This window comes from Colletotrichum spaethianum (assembly GCF_022836535.1).
Source record: "Colletotrichum spaethianum MAFF 239500 DNA, contig49, whole genome shotgun sequence".
NCBI classification, from domain to species: Eukaryota; Fungi; Ascomycota; class Sordariomycetes; order Glomerellales; family Glomerellaceae; genus Colletotrichum; species Colletotrichum spaethianum.
The window spans coordinates 242,913-262,430 of record NW_026054819.1 but is presented as its reverse complement, the minus strand read 5'-3'; the positions used below and the strand labels follow the sequence as shown (position 1 = coordinate 262,430).

Below are 19,518 nucleotides of genomic sequence, written 5' to 3'. Positions count from 1 at the left end.
GTCGTGGGATGCTAGGATATGCATGCACCGAGGATCTCAGCTTACTGCCAGGAGAGTGAATCATCGAAGCCTCGTTCAACAGCCAGACTATACTACCGAAGTGGCGGGGGACGCTCTCGTAGCGACGCGCTGGTATCTAAGATGTCACCCCCCTTCAACCGAGACTGCTGAGTACATCTGTTGCCGCGGTCCGTAGAGTACCCATCCAAAGCGAGGCGGGAGAGGCCGTTGATACCGAATGTCAGAAGACCCTGACGTTCCATCACCATGACGAAAAACATGAAAGTGAAATGTGTGAATTGTTAGTACCCCTGGAGAGGTATCGATGGGTATCTGGGAGCTGTTAATCCGCTCAGCAAAGCCGTTCATCCGCCCAACGCCCGGTGATGCGATTGCCTCATGTGTCTCGTCAGTCGTTGCCGAGCATGTCGTTCTTCCCCGAGGTTTTCTGCTCAAGGCCTCTTCGAACGCGAATCCTTCCGCCTTCGCTCAATGTCCCTCGCTTCGTTCCTCGCGATGATGATGATTCGTTCTCTCTCGTACGCCAATCACGAGGCGGATCAGTACGACCCCTCGCGGCCGCCGTGGTCGTCGTCCCCTCCGTCGTCCTCCCCAAACTCCCCGTCGTCAAAGTAGTTCTCGGCGTCGTAGTCACCGGCGTCCGAGTCGTCGTACTCGACGTCCTGCTCCTCCTCCTCGCCGCCCTCCCACTCCTCTTCCGCACCCTCGCCCTCTGCCTCGCCCATCCTCTCAAGCGCTTCCAGCTTCTTCTTCGCCCCATCGGGCCCGACCTCCTCGCCCTCCTCGTTGACATGAAACACGTCCTCGGCCGTCGGCAGCGCTGTTATCCGGCTCAACTTCAGCCTCTTGGCTTCCCCGCCCCTCCTCTTCTCCCCGGGCGCGACGTCGTCTCCGTCCAGCGTCTCGTGCAGCTCTTGTGGGAAGAATTCCTTGCAGAACGGCCGGCCGCCGAATTCTGGCAAGGCGCGCTCGGGGCGGGAGAACTTCTGCGAGTAGGTCGGCACGGCGGTGAAGGGGTCGGCCGTGGCGCGCGTGCGCACGCCATATTTCGCGTTTACCTGCTCCTGGCCGTACAGCTTGCGCGTGTTACCCGGATCCATGCCCCAGGTGCGCTTGCGGGTGTAGAGGGGCCCGTCCTGGAACTGGCGGCGGAAGAGGAGGAAGGCGTTGACGTTTGCACGTTCGAGATCGGAGAGGGGTTTTGCCGTCGGGACTGCGTAGGCCTGGGGGTGCCGGAGTCAGAACAAGTCTTGATTAGCATAACGAGAAGAGTGAAACGCACTGGGAAGAGCTCCGAAGGTCGCGTATCGGGTGCGTGTTCGCCGTTGTCCCACGATAGCTGCGGTCCCTGTCGACCTCCACGGCCACCACGGCCACCGCCTCGTCCTCCTCGCGACATTCCGCCTTTGAATGTGTGGCTCTGTGGTTCACGGTAGGGATGGCCAATCGAAACGCGTTGCTGGGCCTCGAGCAGGAATTATCTCGTCCTTGGTGGGAGATCAAATGCGTTACGGGCGGAGGGTGTAGGTGTGAGTCGAATTGGAGTCACCCTTCCGTCTGCGGCTGCGGAACGGAAAAAAAAAGTCTTGACCTTGGGAACGGGAAAGCTGCAACGGTTCGGTCGGTGCCGTCAGCGCCAAAAAGTCCCGATCGAGCCTCGACTTATTTTTTCTAGCGGGGTCAATTCCGCACCTGCAGCGACCCTCCATCGACTGTTCCCCCCCCCTCCAGCGCAGTTCCTCGGTGGGTGACGCGCTGCCCCGCCTGCCTGCCGGCGCTGTAAGGCAACCCAGCCTGCGTACCCTAGCACGTATGCCCCCTAGGTGCCTGGCTTACTGTGCTTTATCTTGTCTTAGCGTCCGGGGACCCTTGAATCGAAAGCTCTCCCCCGCCATCTCTCCAGCATTGCTCTCGGTCGATCGTCAACAGCTTTCACAGCTTCACCTCGTCGCAAACACTACACTTCGCAAGATTTACTGCGGACACTTCCTTGAATTCCATCTTGACGAAACGTACCCTGATGACAGACAACGTCGTGCCGAAAATGTCCGCAGACTACACTGTCCCGATATCCGGGCTCGACGAGCTCAAAAAGCACCTCGACGACCTCGTCTCTGCGCCCGAAACGCCCCTTGAACCGAAGCTTCTCGACGATGTAGAGCTTCAACTGAACGGTTCGTCTGCTTCTTTCACTCTGTCTGGTCAGCTCACAAGCTTGGTACTGACCTAAGATAACTCAGAAACGAACATCCCTCCTCTCCTCCCGACTCTCCTCCCGAGCCTCACTACGATCCTCAAAACAACCCCACACGACCCCTCCCCCATCGTCTCCCTCACAATCAAGCTCCTCTCCCCCGTGCCCTTCACCCAGACCCTCCAGCTCGCCGACGAGTCCTCTCTCACGACGGCCCTCCGCTCTCCGGCCCCGTCCGCGAACCTCCTGGCCCTCGCCATCCTCGCCAAGGCCGCCTCCTCCCCCTCCGACGCCGCCATTCTCTCCCTCATGCCCCGCGTCATCGAGGAGCTCCTCCGCCGCTGGCTCTCCGCCCCGCAGGTCGAAGTCGGCGAGAAAGCCACCCGTGTCCTCGGCGACCTCCTCGACGTCGACTGCGAGCTCCCGCCCCCCTCCGCCCTGCCGAACCTGGGCCACGAGATCGTGAAGCGCCGGGCGCCGGGACAAGGTAGGATGTGGCGCCGCATCTTCCACGACCGCGAGCTTTTCAGCCTGATCCTCTCCCTCGCCCGTGGCCAGGACCCCGCCGAGGGCACCACGCTGTCGGAGCACCAGCTCTCCCTCGCGCAGGGTCGTATCCTCCGCATCCTGCCGCGCCTCGCGTCCCTCAACATCGTCGAGGTCGGCACCTCTCCGTTCCCAGACCTCACGGGCTCCGCAGAGACCGGGCTGCTGCAGCTTGCTGCGCTGCACATGGTGGACAAGACGGATACGCTGATGCACCTGAGCCTTGTCGACTTCTTCGAGACGCTGCTGAGCGTCATGCGCGTGGTGGAGCACTCGCATCGGACGATGGGGATCCTGAAGGACGTCGTGAGGCAGGCGATCAAGGACGACAACGTACTCAAGATGGCCCTGATGAGCTTGCATGACCGGACGGTACCGGAAGAGTCGGACGCCCTGAGGACGTTCATCAGGGATGTCATGGCATGAGACGGAAAACATGGGTTCAAGGGCACGGCGTTTCACGGACTCGAAAAGAATGCATTTGAGTACAAGCAAGCATGGAATATAGCTACAGGTAATACTCTCCCAACGAGCGGTCACGGGAAATGAGACATGGCGAATAAGATGCTTCAATATGGACACGAACTGCCAAAGGCCTCGGCTGTCATCCGAGCCGGGTTGAGTAATGTTACATGAAAACGATCCCCCCTACAATCTATCCATTACGCCATGCCCAACGCGCGCTGCCCGTCGTTTTCTTCGACCGGCTCAACGCCGCATCCTGCTCGAGGCATCGCCCTCGTGTCCGTCTACTGTATTATCCGTCGCATTGCTGAGGATGCTGTCTCTGCGATCTACCTCTACCTTGGTCATACCCTCGATACCAAGCCCAACTTCACCGACACGCTTAAGAACCAGCAGGAGCGCTACCCTGAGCTCCGTGGTGAGGTCCTTGCCGAGGAGCTCCACGGCCATGACGTAAAACTCTTTGATGTGCTTGTGGAACGCGTCCACTGGGAAGGCGGCGTATCCTTCGAGAACGTCTACCACGACCGGTCGCCAGGCAACGATGTTGCGGTGTTGACTATCCTCCTCGAGAGCGACAAAGTCCTTGATGATGCTCTTGCACAGGGGCACCAACGCCTGCTCGATCGCGTCGCGCGCAGCCGTGCGCTCGTGGCTGTCGTCGGCGTACATGCGGAAGAGGATGGCAACGTACGTAGCGGCCGCTCCGCTCTCCTGCTTTAGCAGATTCGGGGCTTGCTTCATAAAACCCTCGCGCCAGAGACGCATGCGCAGCTCCTTGTCAGCATTGAACTTCCTGGCGAAGAGGTACGACCTCTTGAGCAGTGCCATAAGTCGGAGGAGCTCCGTTGTCGGGATCTGGTTATACACAGTGTCGTTGCTAAACAGCTCGTTGACCGTCTCAATCATGAGCAGCTGCAGAACACATCGCGAGATGATGCGGTTGAAGTAACGGCGGCGAGCAGCTGTGACGACTACTGGCTGTTGCTGCAGGTTCGATGTCGGCTTGAACTCTTCCAGTGGCGCTTGGGCCTGAGGCTGGGTCTGGGGATGAATCGGTGCTGTCGGGGTCTTCAGGTCATCCTCGTTAATAGCTCCAATGTTTGCATCAGTTGAGCTGGCATCGGTGTTGTCGCCATTCTTTTCCGATCCGTTGAGCTTCAGCGACTCTTCCTCAATGGGCGTCTCGGTGGGACTTAGTGGACCGGCAAAATCCAGTCCGTTCGGCGGCATGTCGATGGAGGCCGTCGAGTTGATTGTGGTAGCGGAAAAGAGCTGATGGGCAGTCGTGCGTGCGAACAGCTCGCAGAAAGCCCCTACAATCTTGGACCAGTGCTCCGGTGTGAATTTCGTGACGTTCTTCAGGATGAGCTGCTGCAGACAGTTGCTGCCGATTCTGGAAATGGTATCGTTTTCTTGGCAGATACAAAGAGCCAGTAGTTCCAAGAAACGGTCTAGCATGTACTCCAATGCGTCAAAGTAGTGCGTAAACAAGGTGATCATGTTTCGTAGCGCTTGGATCATGGTGGTGGATAGCCAAACAGACAGTTCCTCGTGATTGAGCGCGTTGTTCAGATCGGGTCTGGATCGCAAGACCATGAAGATGGGATACAGCTGTTGGCGCCACAGAATGTCCCAAAAATCTGGCGGGAATTCACCGCCGTACCTCAAAAGAGCCTCGAAAAAGTACTCGAGAGCATTGGATCGCACCTCGAGATCCTCGCCCGTCATCAGGACATCGTGGAACGCAAACAGAACCGGGAACCAATAACCTTCTTCCACCGATGTCCTGTTCTGTGACCTTTGCAGAGTATCCGCGGCAGAGGCAGCATGCTCTCTAGACGCACTCTGGCCCTTTTGCGAGAGGGGGCACTCTGGTGTCTTGAGCATGCGGGGAATAATGGACTTCAGGCTTTCGAGCGCTTGCAGACTCTTCTTTTGGAACTTCATGTTCTTGGAGAACTCGGTGAGGCAGACAATGAGGTCTGTGAATGCGCCTTGTGAGATGACGACGCCAAACTTGGTCTTGTAAACCTGTGTAACGTTCTCGAAGGCAAGGTTGACAATGCTCTCGTTTGTCTCACGAGCGGCAACCGTAAAAACGCCAAACATTGTTCTCCAACCCGAACGGATATTGTCACCCCTTGCTTGGATCATTTGGATCAAGCAGCGTAAAACCATGTCCTTGACAGCGATATTCTGAGAGTTCGCCAGGACGTGCTCGAAAGGCTTCAAGAAGTCCTTTTGGAACTTGAAACCAGCCAACTCCTCAAATTCCATGAAACGCATCGACAACTGCCGAAGCGAGTCCAGGGCGAAGAAGACGATTGTAATGTTGTTGTGGCAACCCACCCGGTTGAAGTGATCACCGAGAACCTCCCAGATGTTGCTCCACTCGAAACGCACACGCGTCATATTGTAGTAGGCAATCTCGACAATCTTTTGTAAACTGTACGTCCGCGGTGAGTCGTTGGACCCGGAAACCTTGATCTCGTCCCAGCTGACTTCCGTCAGAGCCCGGGCAAAGTGGACGATGGCCTCTCCGTTGAGATTGCCCGTATTGGTGAAAATTCTATCAACAGCCTTGATCACTTCATCAGAACGGCTTTCCAAAGCAATCTCGTTGGAGAACCCTTGTGGGCCAGTTCCAGATCTCGGCCGGCCGCCCCTCCGCTTGGACTGTGTCGATAACTTGGAGTCGTTTGAGTTCTCCCGCTGCGGAGGCATGAAGCGCGCCTTAGACACGTCGGGAACGACGCTCTCGTCCACACCGCCAGTGATCAGCTGCAGTCGGTCAAGTTGACTGATGCACATGAGAACATCCTTCCATGACGATCTGAGAACATTGCCTTCTGTTTGGCCAAGTTCGAGGATGACCTTGAGTGCTTCTACGTTCTTCGCCAACATCTCCTGCGGGTTGTTCAGGTTTGTCGTGTTCTTCAACGCGGAAATAAAGGCTTCTCGAGCAGTCGAGAGGTCAAAGACACAGGCAATCTTCGTTGCCAGCTTCATGCCCTCGAGGCACAACTTATTGATTTCGAGGTTCTGGGTCTTTTGCATCTGACTAGACAACGCGGAAAAGTAGGACATCCATGTGACGTCGAACATGGGGCCAATGTGTTGGAAGGATGTGGCTGGAACGAACCTGACGCCGGATCGTTGTGCGTTCTTCCTTTGGTTTTTGTACAGGGTCTTGAAGAGCTGCTCGGAACGCAGAGCGATCTCCTCAGATTGCTGAAGGTAGGCCTCCCTTTGGAGATCACGGCCCATGTTGGACAAGGCTTGTCCCAACCCAGCTGCGATTCCCGTCGATGGTGGCGGGACGGCACCTGCAGCTGCCGCTGCCTCTCGTTCACTCTTGAGAACGATCTCGTTGCTGGCGATTTCGTCGTAGATGGCCAGCAAGTACTCGTCAGGCAAATCAGCGTTGTCGTTGATACCGCGGTTGTTCTTGATGAACTCCTCCTTGCTCATCCGCTTCGCAATCTTGCTACTGTGTAGATCGGTGTTGAGCATGATGACGGAGTACGCCAGGACGTAGGCCGTATCAGCATTAGCAAACGCGTTAGGGTTGCCCATAACGTAGCGCTCGGCGAATTTGAGCATGTACCGATCGATCTTTTGCGCTTCTCCCGGAAGACGGAAAGACTGGAGGAAAGTGCGCAGCGCATCAACGAACCGCTTTTTTGTGAAATCCATGGCATCGACGAAAGCGTGCATAATCTCGATGTTCTTGGGGTCGCCCTCACCCAAGTACTCGCCAATTTGCGCCTTGTCCAAACGATCTTCGGTAAGCAGGAACTTTGCAATGTCCTGCGGACTCTCGCTGGGGATGAAGCCTTCTTGTAACAAGAGCTTGATACCTCTCTTGGGCTTGAAATTAAACTGCTTGATGGCGTTGTTCATGGCCGTCTTCCTGGCCTTGGCCTTCTCCAACGAGGCGGGATCGTCCTCCAGAATGGGCGTCGAGGGTGCGGGTGTCTCGAAGCGAGACGGGTTGTCACTCATGCTTGGATCGATGGACGGCCGGACATCCTCGGAGTTTCTCGTATCAGCGTCCGGTCTGACACCGTTCGCGTCTTGCCGCACAGCGGCGGACCAGTCAACCATCGACCTCAGTGAATCCACCAAAGCGTCCAAGGCTATCCGCTTCATCACGTACTCCTTGGGAATGTCATTCTCAGGCTCGGGTTGTGGCGTAATATGTGCGACAGATAGGGGCGGAGGCAAGATTGCCCTCAACTGCCAGTCACCTCCGGAGTTGAGTTTTGCCCCCTTTTCTTCGTACTGCTGTTCTTGCACAGGTGTCACCATCACAGGGGCTGTGGAGAATTTAGACAAGTCCTCGATGATGGTCTGGAAGATGTTGTCCACGCTACGCTCGCAATCGTAGTTCAGGTAGGTTTCCACCAAAGCCTTGGAATCTGCGCAGAAACGGTTCAGGATGTTGACCACGTAGACCTTTTGGGAGATGGGAGCGGTCCGCCTCGCGAGAAGGGCGAGATAGATTTCGTTCAAAAACACGGCGATTTCCAGCTGTGACAAAGTTAATACAGCCCCAGGAAAGCCCGGTGTGATGCGCACAAACCTTGAACGACTCTCTCATATACTTGAGCATCAGCCAGAAGATCTCGCAACAGACATTGAAGACGCGATCGACGGAACTGGCTCCGTTGCGCGTTATACTAAGACACAAATAGAACTTGATGGCTTGAAGGAAAGTCGTGGGCTCGTTGCTCTTGGAGTTCGTAATGGTACAAAGTGGAGAGGTGAAGACGGCGATGTTGTTGTTGAGGAGGGTGTGGATAAGGTGTAGGGAGATGAGCTTGGAGCGCATGGGCTGTCCACGCAAGTCATAAAGCTGGTCTGGCGGCAGCACCTTGGTGGAAAGGTTGCAGAAGGATCGGAAAACTAGGTAGGCATCCTTGATATAGACCTCGTCCTCGGCATCCAAAGCCTCGGGGCTGTCCTCCTGGGCCGATTCGGGGGTGGATTGTTCGGACACGGATCGTGCTGCTTTCCTCCCCGGCTTGATCTCGGTCACCATGGTAGGCCCGTCTCCCAGATGTGAGTCGTCGAAGCTCTTGCGGTGTTCCAGGTCCTTCAATGTCAGCTTGCCGTTGGCATTCTCTTCGCTTTCGGCAGGGGCCTTTTCGGAGGCGGCGAGCGCTCGCGATTCCTCCCCTTCTTCCTCTCGGGCTTGCTCTGCTTCCTTCTCTTCTACGTTGGCGACGCCGTTGACAGACTCGGCCTGCTCAAAAGTGACGTTGCTCGAGCTGTGCTTCAACTTGTCCAGACTCACCCGAGCTTCCTTCATGTGCAGCCGCGTCTTGACCCGCTCGAAAACGGTGCCGACCATCTGGGTCAGGGTTCCTTGGGCCATTTGCTGGTTGCCGGTGTTCCTTGAGAGTAGGAAGACATTGTAAACTTGGCGGACGGCCTTGAGGAGACCTGCGCCGTGGACAACAATCTTGTCGTTTAGGACGGCTGCCAAGAGCGACTTGACAATCTGAAGCTGGACCTCGACGGCTGTGGTCTCGCCCTGGAAGCAGTCGCAGATGGTATCGATGGCGCGCTCGATGAGCGGAGCTCTGTCCGCGGGAGCATCTTGCTGCTGGGCGTCGGCTGTGCTCGGCAGCGAGAAGTAGGAATAGGATATGAGCTTGCCGATGCAGTCAAGTGCGCCGGTGATGAGTTGGACGTTGCCAGTCCTCGTAGCCAGTTGCAGAGGGGCAAAGACTATTTCAGGGTCCGGAAAATTCGGATCGCTTTCTTTGATGGCCGTAAGGGTCTTTTGGAGAGACTCGGTCAGCTGCTTGTTCCTCTGGGCCTCCTTGGAAGCCGCAATGGCCTCCAGAGAGGAGACGAGGAATTTGAGGGAGCTCATGGGGGAGCAGTGGAGGGACCAAGTGCCATTCGCGAGTTCAAAGGGCGGAGTTCGTGATCAGGAGATGGACGTGGTGTCGGAGTCGGCGTCTTGCGATCTAGCAGGATTGCAGCATAGGTGTCGGTATGGGTAGGTAAGCTGCTAGGTCGGACATCGAGGGGCGCATGCGCATATGCAGGGCGACGTGGAGAGGACGGCAGGCACGGGGGGGGGGGGGGGGGGGGACCCAATGGAGTAACGAAGAGTAGGTATTAGTTTGCTGGAGTGGTCGGTGGCTTCGGATATGGCAGCACTGACTACGTGCGTGCCGTCGACTTCGTGGAGGCAGTCGTGGGTGTTGATGCTAGGTTCGCACAAAAACTAAAGGATGAAGAAGCTCTGGCGGTGCTGGCTGTGCTCGAGATGAAGGTGGTCCTCGCGAATTGGACAGCACAAGCAATTTGGAGATGGAGAGAGCTGGCAATGACGGTCCAAATTTCTTTGAATGGGGGGGACCCCTGGCCTTGATCCACGGCTGCCACGGTCCTGGGGCTGTCTTTTCGGTGCACGCAAATGACAAGTTTGGGGAAGGTGCACTGTGGGCTATTCGGCGGCGAGGAGCATGGGAGGCAGCCTGGTCCGAACACTGTACAGCTCGAGTCGCGGCACTGTAGCGTGTCCCCGTCGGTTTAATGTAGCTGCTGCAAAGCTGGAGCCTGTCTGGAGCCTGTCCCTTTTTCTCAGGTGCAGCAGCCGCAGATTACGCAAACCGCAGCGTCCCTCACAGAGGAAGAGCATCTGGTGTACGTGGCGGACTCAGCTAGGGAGCGTCTCCTGCGTAGGTAAGGTAGTGTCTTATGTCAGCATTTAGAGATGGAGGCGGCTCGAGTCCACGGCAGCACAGACCAAGGGGGAAGCAAAAGAGTCCCGATACTCAGTACAGAGTACTACGTAGACAAATTGGATGAGGTAAGCAGACGCGGGTGGGGCCGCGAGTGCGGCGCGTCTACTCTTCCGTGTCTCCCTCTGGCATCACGTGCGCCGGCGCCGGCGGCGGCCAACAAGCCAATCAACGGTACACCGCCATGAGAATGGAGACCAATTGGTGAGACCCACTCCTCACTCATCAAAGTCCGTTCCCATTGGCCAGGTCTCTCCTGTACGTCCCCGTCAGGTCCCTTGTTTTCCCGGGCTATTCCCACTCTCAAGTCCGAAAAGTTCCTGAGGACAGTCGGTCTTAATCAAGCCCGCCCAGCGACAAGGCCCAGTGTGCCACCAGCGATTGCGGACCCGGTTGGCTGGCGCAGGCGTTGGCTGTTGGCGTTAAGCACCTGGCGCACCGGCCACCGGCCACAATTATCGGCGAAACCTGGCCAGGCACTGCAGCCCGTTAGTTGGCCCAGACCATTGTAGGCTTGCAGCCAGCGAACGCACTCACTCACTCGCTGCTACGCTCACTGAAAGTTGACCGAACAAGCCAACGCGCACCTAACGGCCCTCCCTGCGCAGGCATTTTGTAGGGACGCGCTAACGCCCGATTAGGACTAGCGCCCCAAGCTCCATCCAGCGACGGAGCTCAACGCAAAAAACTCCAGCCCCAAGGAAAGATTCCCGTCCGACAATCTCGAGCATCAAACCTCGTCGTCCCAAAATAATCCCGCGTCGTCGCTCTGCTTCCCTTCTCTTTTTCTCCCCCCTCCCTCCCCTTCTTCCTCCTCGTCTCGTCCAATTCCGTCATTCGATTGCCCATAGGCTTCAATTGTTCGACGTCGACGGTCCATCGTCTTGATCCATAGTCCAACTCCGGTCCCGTCGCCAGTTTCTCTCTCCCTGCTTTCGCGCCGCCCGCGAGAGCTATTTATCCATCATGATCTCCACGGTCTTGAGACGGACTGTCCGTCCGAATGCCCTCCTTCGCAGCAACCTCTCCTCCCAGATCCTGAGATGCTACGCCTCCTACCCCCCGCACACCGTCATCAAGATGCCTGCCCTGTCGCCTACCATGACGGCGGGAAATATCGGATCGTGGCAGAAGAAGGCCGGTGACAGCATCGCCCCCGGTGATGTTCTCGTCGAGATCGAGACCGACAAGGCCCAGATGGACTTTGAGTTCCAGGAGGAGGGTGTTATCGCCAAGCTTCTCAAGGAGTCTGGTGAGAAGGATGTCCCCGTCGGTAACGTATGTGCGACTTTTTTTTTCTCACCCTTACCCCGTCGAGTCCGTAATCGCGATAAACCATATCCGCCCACCACCGCCAACACCAAACATGCCACTGATGCCCGCGCATACTGACAATGCCTTCATAGCCCATTGCCGTCCTCGTCGAGGAGGGCACCGATATCAGCGCCTTCGAGGGCTTCTCCGCCGCCGACGCCGGTGGTGATGCCGCTAAGCCCGCTCCCAAGGAGCAGCCCAAGGAGGAAGCCAAGACCGCCTCTGCCCCTACCCCCGAACCCGAGAACTCTTCCGATGACTTCAACAAGCCCGCCGGCAAGCTCGAGAACGCCCTGGACCGTGAGCCCAATGCCACCGTCGGTGCCGTGCGCCTCGCCAAGGAGAAGAGCATCAACATCCGCAACATCAAGGGATCCGGCAAGGGCGGCAAGATCACCGAGGACGACGTCAAGAAGGCCATCTCCTCCCCCGTTGCCGCTGCCCCCGGTGCCAACTACGAGGACATCCCCATCAGCGGCATGCGCAAGACTATTGCCTCCCGCCTCCAGGAGTCCACCCAGAACAACCCCCACTTCTACGTTTCCTCCAGCATCTCCGTCAGCAAGCTCCTCAAGCTTCGCCAGGCCCTGAACGCCTCCTCCGACGGCAAGTACAAGCTGTCCGTCAACGACTTCCTCATCAAGGCCATTGGTGTCGCCTCCAAGAAGGTTCCCCAGGCCAACTCCAGCTGGCGCGGCGATGTCATCCGTCAGCACAACACCGTCGACGTCTCCGTCGCCGTCTCCACCCCCACCGGTCTCATCACTCCCATCGTCACCGGCGTTGAGGCTCGCGGCCTTGAGGCCATCTCCACCGAGGTCAAGAAGCTCGCCAAGCTCGCCCGCGACGGCAAGCTCAAGCCTGAGCAGTACCAGGGCGGCTCCATCTCCATCTCCAACATGGGCATGAACGATGCCGTCGACAACTTCACCGCCGTCATCAACCCTCCTCAATCCACCATCCTTGCCATTGGCACCACCAAGAAGGTCGCCGTTCCCGCCCTGTCTGAGGACGGCACCACTGGCGTCGAGTGGGATGACCAGATCACCATCACCGGTAGCTTCGACCACAAGGTTGTTGACGGCGCCGTCGGTGCCGAGTTCCTCAAGGAGCTGAAGAAGGTCCTCGAGAACCCCCTCGAGCTCCTTCTGTAAGGTGGAGTTCCTGTTGTGTGACGCGTGCGGTGCGGCGGAGGAGGCATGATGAGTTTCGAAGGCGTATCCGGCGTAGGATATAGAACGTTCAGGCCGAAGATACGACCTGTGGTTTGCGAAGGGAGGAAAGCGGAGGGCAGTGAAAGACGGGCCGAAGCATACACCATCTGCTCGGCGCCGGACGACGAACCTACCACAACCTACTTCCCGTGTACAATGATCTCCTGACTAATGCTGCATCTCGGGTGCGGAAGAGGTTTCTGTCTTGTACATTTGGTCTCCTTTTCCCCATTTTACCTAGAAATCGAGCAGTTACCTTTGCGCTGAAACCAACCGGAATACCCCGATCCCCCCTTTGTGTCTGTGTAATCGGATCCCATGTGACGAGCCAGGCGCCAACAGGAATGTGTCCTTTGCGCGCTAACTATAAACGGCCCCAAAATTAGATGAACCATGAGTTCAGGGTGTCTGCACGTAGGGCCCACAGTGAATCCCTCCATATTCTTAAACTAAGTGCCATTGGAACTTCTTTCGAAGTATTTGACGTTACACTCGGCTCAAGCTGAACTGCCAGAGAAGCCTTTGGGGCGTAATCGACATGCTTTAAAGACTACTTCAGTCAAACTTGAGAATTGAAACCTACACTCATGTGTTGATAAGAGACGCTTAACTGTCCCGTTGGTATCCATTCGAACCCGTTCTATTATTAAAGTGAAAGCGAGGCTATATTTCGTGGAAAATTGAGACTTTGCCTCTCACGGAATAGATTGCATGCATGCATACTCACAATCCCTATTGCTCCATCTCTAGGAGAGGCAACCAGCCTACTTCTCGGGTTGTCCTAGGTACATGCTCCAGGATTAAATACGTTGGTTTGGGAGAAACGGCTTACAGCTAGATCTCAGAAGATATCATTAGTTCAGAGGGGTGGACTTGAGGCTCAGTCTTAATTGCCACATGTGCTCTCATGACAATCAGTAAGAGAGAAACACCATGTCTATTGGTCACTAATTGGAGTTAAGCTAAATACTTGATCTTCATAGAGACCCCCACCATAATCAAATGCACTGAGGCCTGTTGATCGTATGCCCTGAACCGTTGGCATGTACCCGAGCTAACGTATTTAATCCTGGAGCATGCACCCTGCGCCGGAATTATTGCACTCTCTCAAGCCGTAGCTGTTTGTGCCTCAATGGTACCTGCAGCAGTCCCCGTAAAACCGGCACCGCCGCTGAAGTCAAAATCAAACTCCTTCGCACCAGTCACGGTGACATTACTTCCCCACAGCCCGACGGTCTGCTTGAGTGTCACAGTTGCGACAGTGTTAGCCTGGCCCACAGCACGCAGGATATTAGCTTTGCTCCCTGGTGCCTCTAGGACCTCCCTTCGCCTGCCCTTTCTGAAAAGAACTCACGAACATCCCCGAAGTCGTACGAAAAACTTGGGTCCGAGCATGACGCGGTCTCTGTCTTGTCTCGAGGGTTGTAGAGATAGCTGCACGTCACCTCGATCGGCGCTGCTAGCTCGCTATTGTGGTACGTCGCGTCAACATGGTAGGAGGTGTAGCCGCTGACGGGGAAGGTGGCGGAGCCGGAGAAATCCCATGAGCCGTAATCGGGGCCGTCACGAGTTGCAACGGCGGCGGAGGCAGTGGCGGCGACGGTAAGGGCGAGGACGGAGATGATTGTGAATCGCATCCTGAGTGACTGGAGCACGGCTAGAAGTATAAGAATTGGTACAGCTACCGACTGATAAGTGACTACAAATGGAAGCGGCTGGCAGCAGTTAGGTCATTTATAAGTAGTATTTGTTGCGTTTATCAATACTGGCAGATGTCGTTTGTAGATGACCGCCGTTACCCCCTTGTTTCCATTTCCCGCTATACCGGGTAGTCGGCGCGCGTTGCGTCATACCACACTGAGTAACACCACTTTCACACCTAAAGCTGTAGCCGCACAGGAGGTCGGTGCTAAATACGAAGGATAGGCTGAACTCTTACGGCTTTCGGCCTGGGAACGGGTCGCATAGTATGATTTCTGCCAGACGGGTTTCTTAGTTTGACTCTGTAGTTTCTTTGTCAATTGATATTACCCCGCACGCTAGATTTATAACGTGGTCTCTTAGGGTTGTACAATTAGGTTTTCGAACCGAATCTTTGCAAATCCTAGGGCTTTGCGCGAAGTTGCGTGTGTGGCAGCAGAGACCTTGGTACAGCGCCTCAGCAAATCCGCTGTATCGTTTCATTCCTTTGTGCAAGCCGCAACGTTCGCACTACGGGCTGGGTTTGTTTCTGGCCGAATGACAGGTCTTGTTTTTGGGACAGCGCAGCCGCTAATACAACGGCGTGAAGGATATTGCTAGAAATGTTGAGCAATCCAAGCCAATGAGGCCGCCATTGCTACTACTCTCGGTGTGCAAGAAATAGCACTGCCAGACTCTTGGTGTCACTTGCGCCTTTTTTTAGCACGCATTTAGCTGGAGAAACAACAGACAATCAAGATATACAACAGAGAGTTTCATCGATCCCTGGAGGTTTCTGCGAATGATTTGAGAACCACTCTCAATTGCTCTGGAAGGTGTATCGTTGGTTAGGTTGAAACCTAGCGACTATGTCTTCTCTCTTGACACCATGCTAGTTAGAAGTCTTCACGAGACCGAGTCGTATTTGATGATCGCAACGCCTTGTGGTGTATTGGTGCTTAGTCGTCTCATATTTCACCTTCTCTTTCCAGCCCAGCATGGAAACGATTGTCTCCAAGATGCAGAACCGTCGAAAAGCTCAGCCTTGGAAAGAACTCACGCTAACTTTCGCATTAAATGACAGAGCCGACAACTAGCCTCCCACTCTTGCTTCGTTAAACGCCTGACTTGTCTTGTTTTCAATCCGTCAAATTATCTGGTGGACAATTCGTCACTGATTACTCGGTAGTTGCGAATTGGTGCTATGCAGCGACATAGCTAGGAAAAGATAAACATCATATCATTGCACACTGGTCATCTTATAATTATTACGGAGGGCATGGTCTCTCATATAGGTCTTCAAAGTCCTCTTGCGGCCCTCGCATACCAACCAATCGTGGATTTGTAGCCTTTGAAGAATACATACCTCGAGGGGTCACGGATATCGTAGTCGGCAATCTCGGTGATTGACCCCCAAACCTTCTCGGAATTATCGTGTAAGTCGGCCTATTCAAATGCAGCTCGGTGTTTTGCATTTTTAGGGACTAGGGCCAATCAAGCTCTCACATCGCTCGGTGTATGGCGGGCGGAACAATCCTTTGACGCATAAATCCCGACGACATCTCGGGGATAAGCACCAACTCACTCTCTTTCGTCGTCAGCTCCGTCATCCTCCTCGTCCTCCTCACCGACAAAACCTTTCTGATCATCTGATAAGATCTTTGCTTCGATACCTATACAGAAATTTTTTCTCGCTACTGCTTGATCCAGGCACCAACGTTTTATAGACCGGCACCAAACAGCAGGGGAGACTCGGACTCAAGACAAAAAGCCGAGCTGCCCACCTCCGCTCATACTATCGGCGTTCCACAATCCCATCACATCGTCCCCAATTCTCCAAACCTGTGTCAAATCACCAGATTACCCAAAATGAACACTTTGGGAAGTCCGGTTCAGCCTTCAGCGCAGAAGAAACGACGGAGACCCGCCTTGGCATGTGAGCAATGTCGCCGGCGCAAAGTCCGCTGCGACAGAAACCTTCCCTGCAGCACCTGCGTGCGCTCCAAGCGCTCTGTCTGCACATACGCCTCGGAGACAAAGCCAGCACCGCGAAAGAGTGAAAAGAATGGTGCGAATTCCGTTCATTCCATGGCCTCGGCTCTCGACTTCCCTGGCCAGATTCCTCCGGTCACCCAAGCTTTGCCGTCTACAGGACACTCGGCTCCGTCTACGGTGAGGGCCCAATATGACATCTCTTCCCGGAGGAGGCCTGCTGGGCCTGAAAGAAGCCCTGTACACGGTGCAGACGAATCCAGTGCGGGCCTAGGAGTCCCCGATCCTATCCGGCCGACTGCCCAGGCCCTATCAGGTCCAAGAAATTCTGGATCGTCTGCACACAGACTAGTCCTGGAGACTCCTGAAGGCAACCCGCTCTTTATGCCGACTCCCAGCTCTGGCGAACACTCGGGCCCGGCGGACTTTGGGACGTGGCAGCCCGTCAACCCTGTTCGGTCCTCTGCTGCGGCCAGTATTCGTGCAGATACTGCGTCGACGCCCGGGAGTTGTCCCAGCTCCTCCTCAGCGGTCAACTCTCTTGTGGAAAGAGTGAGACAGCTCGAGCAGCAGTTGTCCGTTCTGACAGTGAGGAATGGATGCAGAGGTGATGAAGAGCCGCAGTCTGACCCTGTTCTGCGTGAAGGGTTGAAGTACAGTCGAGGGTGTGTTAGTAAGACTCGCTACTTTGGACAGAGTCACTGGATGAATGCTGCCGATATGGTAAGTCCCAACTTTTCTTTTACAAAGTTTCCATATTTGGCTTCACCTTTCTGCTTTTTTTTTTCTTTTCCTTCTGTTTCTCACTTCTTGTCTTTCGAATTTCTTAATCTTCATGTTCATTTTACATCAACATCATCGTCAGCGAAAACATTTCAGTTCTTTTGTTAGATGCTCCAAGTAGCTTCAATCCCGCTTACATATGTATCAGCTCTATCGTCTGGTCAACTTCGCCAAGAAGCTCGAGGGTGAAATGACTTCCCAACTTTACTCCGACCTTGAGAAATGCAAAAAGCTAGCACGCGTCATCAAAGCTCGCCGCACTCCGTCCTTTGGCTCGATTTCCACTGGAAAGGGCATGCCGTCTCGGGAATTAGCTGACACCCTCATCGACAACTACCTTCGTACCTTTGAGTCTGTCCATCGCATTGTCCACTTCCCAACCTTCAAGGCCGACTATGAGCGGTATTGGGAGAATCCGTCTGAAGCAAGCGAAGCCTTCATCATCCTCATGCAATTGTGTATGGGCATCGGCGCCACCATTTATGATGAGCGGTTTACCCTCCGCAACCTCGCTATCCAGTGGTTCTGGGAGGGCATGTTCTGGCTCATCACACCCTGTGAGAAGTCCAAGATGACCATTACCGGTATACAAATCCGCTGCTTGATGCACTACCTGCGTCACACAGCCAACGTTGGCTGCGACCTGTCCTGGATCGGTGCTGGCGCGATCATCAGAACAGCGATGTACATGGGACTGCATCGCGAACCCAAGGTAATTGTAAAAATGTGTCCTTACCGTGCCGAAATGCGCCGCAGGCTCTGGGTCACAATTCTGGAAATTGTACTGCAGACGAGTATTGACTCGGGTGGGCCACCGCTCATCTCGATGGACGATTTTGACACCGAGCTGCCGGCGAACATAGACGACGAGCAACTAATCGAAGACGGAGAATCGGCATTCCCCGTACCAAAGGACTCAAAGACCCACACGCAGATGACGGTGCCTCTCGCCTTGTTCGGAACATTTGCGGCGCGTCTTGCAACCACCAAGCGCGTCAATCATTTTCGATCCGACACCGTGTACGAGGAGACGCTCAGGCACAGCAACGAGCTGAGTGCATCGCTACAGAGAATGATGCAGCAGCTTAAGTCACACGCGTCTGTGACATCCTTCCAACTTCGCTACGTGCAGTTCATGTCGTATCGTCTCTTCTTTGCTCTTCATCAACATATCATCCCCTTGGCTTTGCGAAACCCGATTTACTATTTCTCCAGGAAAATGAGCGTTGATACATCTTTACGTTTGTGTGAAGTTGCATTTTTGACCCCTGACAAATCGGGGACTAGCACAATCAAGCCTACTACACCGTCAGACGTAGACTTTCATCGGCTGACAATCAATGGCGCCGGGACGTATCGCTCTATTCCGTTCCAAGCAATCATGACTATAGGGCTTGAGCTCATTCACCTCAAAGAAGAGGAGGTGAATAGCGGGCCTTCGATGTCTTTGTTTGGATCGGAAACCCAGCTCCGTGGTGTACTTGAAGCGATCCATGACTGGTCTCGCAGACGGATACAGTCTGGGGAGACCAACATCAAAGGTCACGCTCTCGGCGTTCTTCTAATTGCTCATATCCAAGGTTTGGAGAACGGTGCCAATGACGAAACTATTGAGCGTTGGTTTGAGGCAGCTTGTCAAGAGCGGGTTCGGGAATGCTATAACTTGTTATGCGAGTTGGCTGGAGATGGCGTACTGGAGGAGGGAATGGACATGCGGCACGTCCATGACCTGGATATGGATTTTGACGACGGGATTGATCTACTGGGGGATTGGGATTGGGGATCCATAGTAAGGCCCCTTGTGTGTCTTGAACTGAACGTGAAGAGCCTTTGCTAACTTTTGCAGGAAAACAACGGACTCATGATGAACGTGAATCTTGGTCTGTTCCCGGACATGGCATTGTCGTAGGTCCTGGGATACAGAGGGTGAATTTTCCACCAAATGTACATACCGAAATCTCCTATGATGAGTTACAGCAACCTTGGATGTGTATTTGATATTCATCCAGTCAATGATCGCGTGATATGTTTCTTAAATATTGTTCAGCTATGAATTATGACGTGTCTTATAATATATCTTGACAACGTCTGTTCAACATGATGGAACAAAGCAGTTCGTTCCATAAAGTGCCGGATGTGTAGCGGGCAGTTGATGCAACTCTGGCTGCACTTTTCGCCTGTGTCCAATCCATCCAGCTGAAGTCCTTCACCAAGCGACAAGATGTGTCTGAAACGGGTTGTCCTCTTTTAGAATAATGAATTGTGAACCAAGATGTTCAGTGTAGACAGTGCGAATCCGGTCCAAGAAGAAAACATCAAGCAGCGGCCAGCCTACGTCACTGACAGTCGGGCAAGAGACACGTGAGTAATTAACAATACTATTTCGATTCAACCTCCTGAAACTCAAACATAATCAAGCAGTTGTTTTCTTATTTTCATTATTCTATGATATGAAATAACATGAATCCCGCAACATCCAACTGTACGGCTCCTGTGTCTAGAAAGATTGTGCTGGTACTGGCTGAGCCCGGGTTGGTTCATC

The 19,518-nt window shown here is 54.6% G+C and overlaps 6 protein-coding genes across 6 annotated transcripts; 3 read left to right on the top strand and 3 right to left on the bottom strand.

Annotated features, from left to right (window-relative positions):
• Positions 1-560: 560 nt before the first annotated feature.
• ColSpa_11714 (uncharacterized protein) lies at positions 561-1,420 on the bottom strand (the record flags this gene model as incomplete). The annotated part of the gene is made up of 2 exons (XM_049277926.1): positions 561-1,244; positions 1,304-1,420. 2 exons carry the CDS (start codon positions 1,418-1,420, stop codon positions 561-563), a joined length of 801 nt encoding a protein of 266 aa, XP_049133883.1.
• A 645-nt stretch (positions 1,421-2,065) lies between these two features.
• On the top strand, positions 2,066-3,187 carry ColSpa_11713 (uncharacterized protein; the record flags this gene model as incomplete). Its single annotated transcript, XM_049277925.1, has 2 exons — positions 2,066-2,195; positions 2,262-3,187. 2 exons carry the CDS (start codon positions 2,066-2,068, stop codon positions 3,185-3,187), a joined length of 1,056 nt encoding a protein of 351 aa, XP_049133882.1.
• Positions 3,188-3,469: 282 nt separating this feature from the next.
• On the bottom strand, positions 3,470-9,113 carry ColSpa_11712 (protein transport protein SEC7; the record flags this gene model as incomplete). Its single annotated transcript, XM_049277924.1, has 2 exons — positions 3,470-7,762; positions 7,815-9,113. The coding sequence occupies 2 exons, from the start codon at positions 9,111-9,113 to the stop codon at positions 3,470-3,472; spliced, it is 5,592 nt and encodes a 1,863-aa protein (XP_049133881.1).
• A 1,846-nt stretch (positions 9,114-10,959) lies between these two features.
• On the top strand, positions 10,960-12,461 carry ColSpa_11711 (dihydrolipoyllysine-residue acetyltransferase component of pyruvate dehydrogenase complex, mitochondrial; the record flags this gene model as incomplete). The annotated part of the gene is made up of 2 exons (XM_049277923.1): positions 10,960-11,271; positions 11,400-12,461. 2 exons carry the CDS (start codon positions 10,960-10,962, stop codon positions 12,459-12,461), a joined length of 1,374 nt encoding a protein of 457 aa, XP_049133880.1.
• A 1,167-nt stretch (positions 12,462-13,628) lies between these two features.
• On the bottom strand, positions 13,629-14,158 carry ColSpa_11710 (uncharacterized protein; the record flags this gene model as incomplete). Its single annotated transcript, XM_049277922.1, has 2 exons — positions 13,629-13,825; positions 13,876-14,158. 2 exons carry the CDS (start codon positions 14,156-14,158, stop codon positions 13,629-13,631), a joined length of 480 nt encoding a protein of 159 aa, XP_049133879.1.
• Positions 14,159-16,070: 1,912 nt separating this feature from the next.
• ColSpa_11709 (transcription factor lepE) lies at positions 16,071-18,885 on the top strand (the record flags this gene model as incomplete). The annotated part of the gene is made up of 3 exons (XM_049277921.1): positions 16,071-16,916; positions 17,125-18,765; positions 18,823-18,885. 3 exons carry the CDS (start codon positions 16,071-16,073, stop codon positions 18,883-18,885), a joined length of 2,550 nt encoding a protein of 849 aa, XP_049133878.1.
• Between the last annotated feature and the right edge of the window lie 633 nt (positions 18,886-19,518).